This window comes from Nematolebias whitei, chromosome 20 (assembly GCF_014905685.2).
Source record: "Nematolebias whitei isolate Nwh7 chromosome 20, NemWhi1, whole genome shotgun sequence".
In the NCBI taxonomy this organism is placed as follows: Eukaryota; Metazoa; Chordata; class Actinopteri; order Cyprinodontiformes; family Rivulidae; genus Nematolebias; species Nematolebias whitei.
Window position 1 is genome coordinate 4722447 of NC_056517.1, and position 10268 is coordinate 4732714.

At 41.9% G+C, this 10268-nt stretch overlaps 1 protein-coding gene across 1 annotated transcript in view; it reads left to right on the forward strand.

The window, feature by feature from the left end:
- irf9 (interferon regulatory factor 9) overlaps positions 1-10268 on the forward strand; it is a gene marked incomplete at its 5' end in the record, with an annotated part of 19056 nt that overhangs the window by 7518 nt on the left and 1270 nt on the right. Inside the window, 5 exon segments of the mRNA XM_037694247.1 lie at positions 455-573; positions 775-853; positions 1547-1606; positions 1691-2080; positions 4207-4322. Of these exon segments, the coding sequence (XP_037550175.1) occupies positions 455-573; positions 775-853; positions 1547-1606; positions 1691-2080; positions 4207-4322 (764 nt within the window).

Below are 10268 nucleotides of genomic sequence, written 5' to 3' on the forward strand. Positions count from 1 at the left end.
TCCAGTTAGCAGCATGATACTGTTAGCAGCATGATACTGTTAGCAGCATGGTCCAGTTAGCAGCATGGTCCAGTTAGCAGCATGGTCCAGTTAGCAGCATGATACTGTTAGCGGTGTGGTCTTGTTAGCAGGTCCTGTTAGCAGCATGATGATAATAACCACAGCAACTGCTCTCCAGAACTGGGTCCGGCAGACGGACAAGGGTGAAGATGGACGAGTGTCTAGAATCAGCCACGATAAGAAAAGGCTAAAATTATTCAAAGGACTGACGAAAACAACCAGACAAAAATTATTTACACAATCCTGTGACGCCCATCAGCCCAAATGGACGTGACTGAGACCACTTTAACAACGAAGTCCGGCTCCTTGGAGGGAAATCCTACAGGAATGTGTCCTGGATGAGTTATTGGTGAGTTTGATGAAAAACTGGATCCTTTTCCTTCTGTGTGTTCAGGTGTGGTCCCTGAGAAGAAGAGCAAAGACAAAGGCAGCAAGAAGCTGAAGAGGAAGAGCAGCGATTGTGACTCCGGTCAGGTCAAACAGATTAAAACAGAAGAGGTCACCTCTCAGCTGGTGAGTTTACACCGACATGGACAGATTAAGAGTCAGACTTCCCCTGAGTGCAATAAACTCTGACCTGAAGTTCAACTAATAATTAATTTAAAGTCTCAAACGTGACAAACAGAGCCAGTGGTTAAAAAGGCTGAAACACTCAGCTGCCGTCAGACAGATGGAGCCGCTCGTTCACAGAAAACATCTTCTTCTGCTCTGCAGCGTGTGGAGGAGTCTCTGCTGCAGCACGAGCCCGTCCAGTCTGAGGAACCCTCTCAGTGCTCCGCCATCCAAAGAGACGGTGAGGCTCTGGTTAACCCCCTAAAACCTTCACAGATCTGGCTTTAGAAACGCTGCTCGTCACCTTTCTTCAGCTGAATATGTTGTTGCTGGTTGGTTTATTTTGAACATGTTTAAAACATGCAAACATTTTAAGCAGAGAGAAACAAAAAGAATAAAGCGTCAGTATTCCTCGAAGGAAACTAAATCTTAAATTGTTTTTCTTAAACTTAGATGAAGTTAATGATGGAGTTGTTGCTCTCTCGGTCAGGTCGCATGCTGCTGATGCTCAGAGTCGACGTTGTGAACGACTCTCAGCCACAACCACCCCAGACTCAATCTCATATCAGTAAAACTGACAGAGTCGTAGCAGTCAGTGGGTTTTCTCAGGTCACTCGGCAGTAACTGGATTCAATAACGGATTTAATCCTTACACCCGATTACTTCTGTAAAATCTTCATTAAAATGAACCTTGTAGTTTATGTGATATTTTGCTAACACATACACACAGATAAAAACATTCAGTTTGACTTTAAAGCTTTTACTTTGTTAACTTGGGATCAGAGCAGAACTCGATCCCTCTGACCTTTCGTAACTGTGTGGAGATGAAAAGCATCCTGGTCTCTGTAGTTCCTTTAATATGTAGTCATTTAATAATCTTTTTCATATCAGTCAGCTGATTGACTTCTTCTTCTGACCCGTTCTTGTTCTGCAGCGGTGGATGAGATCAGGCTGGACGTGCGGATCGAAGAGAGTTTTCCTGCTGCTGCTGCAGGTAGAACACATTCACAGCTCCACCAGCTGGAATTCTACAAACAATCAAGTCCTGCAAGGTTTGACTTTGGTTTTGTCTCTACAGACCAAGACTCGTTCAGTGTGACCGTTCATTATCTTGGACAGGAAGTCCTGAAACGTCAGATCAACAGCGCCGACGTTCGGATAATGTACCTGCCTTCCTCGTCCATCCCTCCAACTCCAGTCGCTCTGAACAGCAGGTTTCTACGCGTCCCGCTGCCAGAGCCTCCGTCCACGCTGCCGGCCGGCCCCGAGCGGCAGGCGCTCTTCACCCTGCTGCCCTTCATGGAGAAAGGGATCCTCCTGACCTCCATGCCGCAGGGAGTGTACGGCAGTAGGTACTGCCAGGGCCGGGTCTTCTGGACAGGGCCGCACACGACCACGTCAGGCTTGCACAGGATGGAGAGGAACACCGAGCCGGTGCTGCTCTTCAGCAAAGACGTCTTCAAGCAACGTGAGTCGGACAGGACAGGAAAACTGTGAAAATGTTGGATTTCACAAGAAACTGGTTAAAATCCATCAAATAACCTTCAGCGCACATGGAGGAGCCTGCTGCTGCTGCTGCTGCATCTGCTGCTGCTGCTGCATCTGCTGCTGCATCTGCTGCTGCATCTGCTGCTGCATCTGCTGCTGCTGCATCTGCTGCTGCATCTGCTGCTGCTGCTGCTGCATCTGCTGCTGCTGCTGCTGCAGCTGCTGCTGCTGCTGCAGCTGCTGCATCTGCTGCATCTGCTGCTGCTGCATCTGCTGCTGCTGCATCTGCTGCTGCTGCATCTGCTGCTGCTGCTGCATCTGCTGCTGCTGCATCTGCTGCTGCTGCTGCAGCTGCTGCATCTGCTGCTGCTGCATCTGCTGCTACTGCTGCTGCTGCATCTGCTTCATCTGCTGCTGCTGCCTCTGCTGCTGCTGCTGCCTCTGCTGCTGCTGCGGCTAAATGAAACCTCGAGTCATTCTGACCCAAGGACAGCAGCAGGAATAAACTAGACACACTTCATTTCCTGCAAAAAATGCAATGTGAATGCTTATTGCTAATGAACTTGCTGAAAAACAGCTAAAATTAACTCAAATCATGCAGAATTGTAGCTGAAATGGAAGAACAAGCCTAAATTAAGAGAGGAAAGCAGAAAGAACAAATATTTGCTGAATTTGGTTTAAATAAGCAGAAATGAGCACAGACATTAGTAAATTGGCTCTAAAAGCTGAAATTAGCAACAAAAAAAGGCTGAAAAGTAGCTGAAATGGCAGAAAGAAGCTTACATTACCAGAAGGAAGTGGAGTGAGCACAGTTGTGCCCAATTAAACTGAAAGAAGCAGAAATGAGCACAAAAAAGTGGAAATTGTCTGAAAAAAGCTGAAAGTAGCAAAAAAACAACTGAAAAGTAGCTAAAATAGCAGAAAAAAGCTGGAATTAGCAGAAGCTTGTGGAGAGAGCACATTTTCACTGAATTAGGCTGAAAAAGCTTAAATGAGGGCAAAAAATATGGAATTAGCTGAAAAAGCTTAAATTAACATAGCTAACAATAGTAGCTAAAATAGCAGAAAAAGCTGAAACGTACATAAATAAGCTGAAAGGTGCATAACAAGCTGACATTAGCAGAAATAAGTTAGAAGAAGCACAAAAATGTTGTAGTTAGCAGAAAGGAGCACAAAATAGCTGAAGGTTAAACTTGCAGGAGGAAGCTGAAGCAGAACAAAATGTGAACAGAGCAGTAAAAGTTTGTAAACAGATCTAAAGATTTGAAGGAGGTAAAATGAGCTCAATTCATTTTCTTTGAGAAAAAAAATGTCAGAAAAGGCAAAAATTTTCAAACAGCTAAAGTTGCACCAACACCAAAAGTCATAGCAGGATGGTCCTGAAAGAGCTGAACGTTTTGATGATCCGTTGAAATATCACAAAAATTGTTGAACGAGGAAGATGCTGAAAAATGTACAGAAGAAAATAAAATGAATACTTCATAAACATTCAGACAATTAAACTACAGTAACCAGTTTACCACAGAGAGCTGCTTCCATTTGTAGTTCAAGTCTTTACTGTCACCATGATTAAAAAATGATTACGGCAAATTTTCACAAGTTTTTATAAAGAACCAAAGAGTCAACAACAGCGTCCTGACCTGCAGCTTGAAGCTCAGCGTTGGCCTTCACAACAGTCCAGTTTACAAACCCTGAACATGTCATGTGGTAGTAGCTGAGAGTCATTCACAACACACACTCTGAGCGTGATGTCTCCCAGTACTGCACGTTACTGTTAGTCCATCTCTGGTGTAAAAAGGTGAAATGCTTTCCCTCAGTCGTTTACAGATTAGTACAGATCGCTTCAACCGTGTTATTTCTAAAGACGTCACGGTGTGTTAGACTTTATACAAGTCATTCAGATTAATAATCTGTTCATAATATACAAGTCATTCAGATTAATAATCTGTTCATAAACCAGATGAGCAGTAGAAGAGACGGCCAGCAGTTCAGACTCAGAGCCACACATGAGCTGAGTCATCTTCAACCATTTCGTGTATTTATTCTGGAAGTGTTCTTCTTTTACCTGCATGTAAATAACAAGCGCTGCGTCTCGTGTTTCATCAGAGCTGGACCACTTCCGTACGAACGGCGGCGAGCCTCCTCAGTGCAGCTTCACTCTGTGTTTCGGCGAGGAGCTCAGTAACACCGAAGACCCGACCGGAAAACTGATCATCGCTCAGGTAAAAAAAAATATTCACGTTGTTACTCACAGAGGGATCAAACAGGACATACTTTGTTGTACTGAACTATGGAGACCCGTCACACTCAGTATTTGATTACTGTAGTAGAGTTAGTCGCCAGCTTAGAGATAACTACAGCATGAAGCTGCAGCCTGTCTTATAAAGAGCAATTATTAAAAAGATCAGTTTATTTTTTATTAAACGCTACAACCATAACCCAGTCAAACCGCAGAGCTCTTATTAGAGGCAGGTGATTTAAAAATATATATTATTTTGTCGTTATTAGAAGAATGATTTGTTCTGAGTGAGCAGCAGGTGAAAGAGAGCCTGGAGAGGTAGACGGATGCTCCGCAGAAAAAGAGTGAAAGTCAATAGAGATAAAATGTGGAAAGCTAAAGAATCTTCTGACCACGGTGAGATGATCCACTACAGAGAGCAGGTCTGCTGCAACCTGCAGGTGATGACGCAACAGTTTGACATATCAGAGTGCAGTAAGCAAACATTAACTCTGGAGCCAGACCAATATGGACATTTTGGCTGCCACTGATACTAATACTGGGAGGGGCCGGCTAATGCTGGTAACCGATATACTGGCTGTAAATTTCTGAGCTCTGTCCACCCCCAAGAATCTAAGAAAACAGCTACTTTTAATCTGTTTTAATACTTTGAAGTCTTGAACAGTCTTCTTAACGTGCCTTCACATTTTCTGTCCTCCACTATTCACCATAAAGTTATCAAGTGTGTTACAATAAATATAAATGAAACAAAGAAACACTTCCCTGTTCATTGTTTACACAGTCAGTCAGTATGGTGAAGGTCTGATTAGAACTGAACGCAGCAGCGTTTTTTTTTTCTTTGCAGAGAAGTAAAGGATACAAGGATTTTTATAGTCATTTTCATCACATGTGGTACATGAGGTGGAACAAAACTTTGTACACAGGGCCCCAGTTACATCCAACAAAAATACAAATTGTAAAGAAAAACATTAGTAAGATCTGTCATGAACTAAGAATATACTACATTCACTAAACTAAGAATACACTAAGCACTAATAGTACAAAAACAATGCACCAAAACAATAGTAAGTAAACAACAGGAAAGATTTCAGACTAACTATACATTTCATTGAGGACAACAAAGATGACGTTACTAACACTGATATATTTTATCCCTACTTATTTATTGTTCTGGATAAAGTTTTACAAGGAAATATCTTATGCTAATAGGCCTGTCACGATAACAAATTTTGCTGGGCGATTAATTGTCTCAGAAATAATCGCGATAAACGATAATATTGTTTGGAGACCTTTTCAAACTAATGTAATGATAATTAAATAATAATGCAAGTACATCCTTTCAACGATCAATAAACTTTTAATTTCAAAAGAACACAACACTGGAACTGGAAAATAAACAAAACAACCAAAAACAAAAATAAAATGGACTCAGTCTCCGTTAACAAAAAATGCATTTGAATAAAAACTAAATACAACAAAAAAACTAAATGGAAATTAAAACTACATTCAACCAAAACAGTATGGATTATGACGTCTGTAAACTAAACTGCCCTGCAAAACATAATAATCATTAGTAACAATAGTAGCTAGTTGGTTGTATTGCGGCTCTTAGTTGCTGCCGTTTTATGACAAATGCGACATACCGGCTCACAAAGGTTCAGCGGTTCACCTCGGTCATTTGGTTTGAATCTGAAGCGCTCCCACACTGCTGCTGTTGTTGCATTCAACTTTGGAACCAAATTCCATTTAGTTTTTTCCCCAATATCAAACAGCGTTTCTTTAGCTTGCTAACTCCTCACGGGGCTCTAATGCTGCAGAGGTAAAAGATGATGCGCTTTGGCTGGCTACCAGATGCGATAGTTCACTTCCCCCCATTACGATAAGGAAAAAAGAAAGAGAGGGGTCAGTGAAGAGCACCGGAGTTGAGCCTTTTGTCATCCAGTGTGTTCAGTAGTGTTGGAAAACCGGCATCCAGGTGGTGGTAAACCAAGAGAAGCCAGTTTTAATAAGTTGAAATCAGACTATATTCACACCAATGATGTTTAACAAATAGCATATAAGAGTTTGTTAACAATTTGTATGTCTCATTATTATATGCTTTTTTCTCTCACTTTTAATAACTACTTATTGCTGATAAGATGTGAAGAACAAAGGAAAGCCTGAATCCAATCTCAGGCAAAGAAAGAGCCAGGTTTGAGGCTGAATAATGAATGCATAAAGGGAGAATAGATAAATAATCATGTTTTAAGTAAATGTGTAATTCTTTGAAAAGCTTTACAGCAGTTATTTTGAATAAATCTGTAATAATCCTGTATGACCCTAAACAAGATGTTGAATAGGGAAACAGTGATGCAACTCTGAGCAAAACAATTTTGGAGGGAAACGGTGAAAGCCCACCCAGTTGGGTGGAGGCTGGAGTTTGCATGATCTCACATATCCCAATAAAAGAAATGATTGGTTGAGAAATATGGTGAGACATTAGAACCTCCTCAAAGGAGGGGAAAAAAGCGTTCTTAAAAACCCTCTGATCAGACAGAAAAGGGCACAAGCTAAGCCAGGATGAGTCGAGAGCAGAAAGGATTACAAGCAAGCAGCCTAGAAGTTGGGGTCGCCCGAAGGAATTGGATTACACCGATCTAAGACGAGTTTTGGATTTTACCTCGTCACACTGATATGAGATTGGACCTAATTCTTCACTTGTTAAGACGAGACTGGGATTATTCCATCCTCCTACAAGCTTGGCCCGGGCATGTCCAAAGCCCCAATTCTTCCAATTTGGGATAGCTGCTCTGCTTAAGGGAGGCCTGTATCCCCCCCGCCTGGGGAACAGGAGATTTGCCTTTTACCTGTGCGGAAATTCTATAAGGATTATCCCAAAAACCAGGGTAAGAGGACTTCCCGGTCTGACTGCTCCAAACTAAATAATCTGTCAAATCAGGACAAGCACATAGGATAAAATAGAGAGAACCAAACTGGGTTTAGTGGGTTAATGCTCAGAGATGTATCAGAATAGTGAGGTATTTTGAGAGAAAACATGTGTTGGCTTGAGCTGTGAACGGACAGAATGGAGGTGGTTTATACAAGTCCCCAAGGGCTCTTAGAGACAAATTGATTTATTGTCTGCCTAGTTATAAAGTGTTTTTCTCTGTTATCATGAATAAGTACCTGTTATGAAATTATGCTTGTCGCTGTATTCCCCTGCAAAATTACTAATTAAAGCAAAGCAAAACGTATAAATCTTGACTATTATTTCATCCTCATTGAGCAAATACGTGGTGAAGCTTGGTTCTACTTTAACAGCTTGTATTAGGAGGTTTTTAACGGTTTCCTGGCAAGAAAGTGTAAAACAACACCCCTGAGTCCTGTCCCTGGACTCTAAAAGATTACCAGAACAGATAACAATTGCAACGCTAAATCAAGAGGTGAACGACCATGAACGCGTGTTTCTCCGTGCCGATCGGCCCGACCCTGCTGCTTGGATAGGTCGAAGTACGGAGTGAGATCTGGGTGTGGCTCGCGGAAAAGAAGGTCGTTAATATTCTGGATGAGTCATCTCGTCACAGCCTTAATGAGGCTATCTTAGGGAGCTGCAGGTAATACCACGGCGCTAAGTTTCTAAACCCCTTGGAGGAGAGGCTGTAAGTGAGGACTTGTCACTGTGCCAGTGGCTACCTCGCTTTGGGTAAGCGAAACAGTAGAAAGAGAGAGACAAAGAAACAATAAAGCTGATCAATGAAAATGATCAACCTCGTTTTAATTTATCATGCGATTAATTGATTTATTGTTTATCGCGACAGGTGATAAACAATAAATCGGCAACATGCTAGATTATCTAAATGTTAGCTTGCTAACTTGAGAGGCACATATCTAATGACAAGCAGGTTGGAGGATTGAAGATAATTTATTAATGTTTATTTGTTTTACAGATCGGTTAAAATAAACTTACCATGATCTGTTCAGCTAAATACTCTACACAGTATTGCTCGCTGCTTTGGCTGTGCTGAAAGTGAAAGTTAAAGTGAACAAAGATGATTTGAAAGTAGTCCACATGCGCCCTCTGCTGGATGCTTTGTACGATTACACCTTTTGGCAGTAAGGTTGTTCCCAGTGTTTATATCAGCACATAATGGGACAGTTAACATCGATAGGATAAGTTCCCAAACGCCTATATCGGCCTAAAATATCGTCCCTACAATGTGTCGGCTGGGCTCTAATGAACATAACTCATCACTTCTACAATTTCTTTCACATGAAAACAAATCAGAAGCCAAACATGATCAACTTTGCTACTTGGAGCTGAGCATGAAGTTAGTGTTGTAGGGTTAGGGTTAGGGCTAACCCTAACCCTAACGCCCACACCCTTTCACTCACACGTGGTTCTGTCCCAACAGAACAACACAGACAACAGAACGTTACGTCACAACCAGGGGTGAAAGTAAACCGGTACAGTCTGGTACTGTGTACCACTAAAAGACTCTGCACCAGTACTCAGTACTGGAAGAGAGGGGCTGTCTGCTGGAAAGCCTCATTCAGAACCAGTTTGCACTTTGGGTCAGAGTCTAAAACTCGACTTGATCAGTTCATAAATAGTTTCCTCTTTTCAAATAGTTCCTGAACTGTTTGTGCTGGAGCCTCGACTCTCGACCGTGGTGAAGTTAGTTTGACGTTGGACGTTCGAGCTCCGTGTCTTCAGCGGTGCGTTCATCTCGTTCGATCTGAAGCAGACAGTCAGATTTCAGCTGAGCTCAGTCTGCTCCTCCTCCGAGACGTAAAGGTTCACTTATTAGGGACCGTCAACAAATTACTGAACCAAGCACTCTTCAGAAACAAAGATTCATTTATTTTACATCACTTGACCCACTGACACAAAACTAATGTTAAACTTCTCTAATAGACCTGACCCACAAGACACCATCATTTATTTCTTATTTTAAAACATTTTCTAATTAGTTATTGTGTGAAAAACATGATTTTTGAACAGATAAATTATGTAAAATGCTTTAAAGAGAGAAATACATGAGGGTGCCTCGTCTGTCAGGTCTAGTAGAGAAGTTTAGCACAAGTTTTGTGTCAGTGGGTCACATGACTTGAAAATTATTGTACAAAACCACTGAAGGTTTGACATTTTATAGAAGCTGATACATTCAATCAAAAGTAACTTAAAGTTAAAGTACAAACCGGATTCCAAAAAAGTTGGGACACTAAACAAATTGTGAATAAAAACTGAATGCAATGATGTGGAGGTGCCAACATCTAATATTTTATTCAGAATAGAACACAAATCACAGATCAAAAGTTTAAACTGAGAGAATGTATCATTTTAAGGGAAAAATCTGTTGTTTCCAAATTTCATGGCGTCAACAAATCCCAAAAAAGTTGGGACAAGTCCATTTTTACCACTGTGTGGCATCCCCCCTTCTTCTTACAACACTCAACAGACGTCTGGGGACAGAGGAGACCAGTTTCTCAAGTTTAGAAATAGGAATGCTCTCCCATTCATGTCTAATACAGGCCTCTAACTGTTCAATCGTCTTGGGCCTTCTTTGTCACACCTTCCTCTTTATGATGCACCAAATGTTCTCTATAGGTGAAAGATCTGGACTGCAGGCTGGCCATTTCAGTACCCGGATCCTTCTCCTACGTAGCCATGATGTTGTGATTGCTGCAGAATGTGGTCTGGCATTATCGTGTTGAAAAATGCAGGGTCTTCCCTGAAAGAGATGACGTCTAGATGGGAGCATATGTTGTTCTAGAACCTGAACATAGTTCTCTGCATTAATGGTGCCTTTCCAGACATGCAAGCTGCCCATGCCACAAGCGCTCATGCAACCCCATACCATCAGTGATGCTGGCTTCTGAACAGAGCGTTGATAACAACTTGTGCTATCCTTGTCCTCTCTGGTCCGGATGACATGGCGTCCCAGTGTTC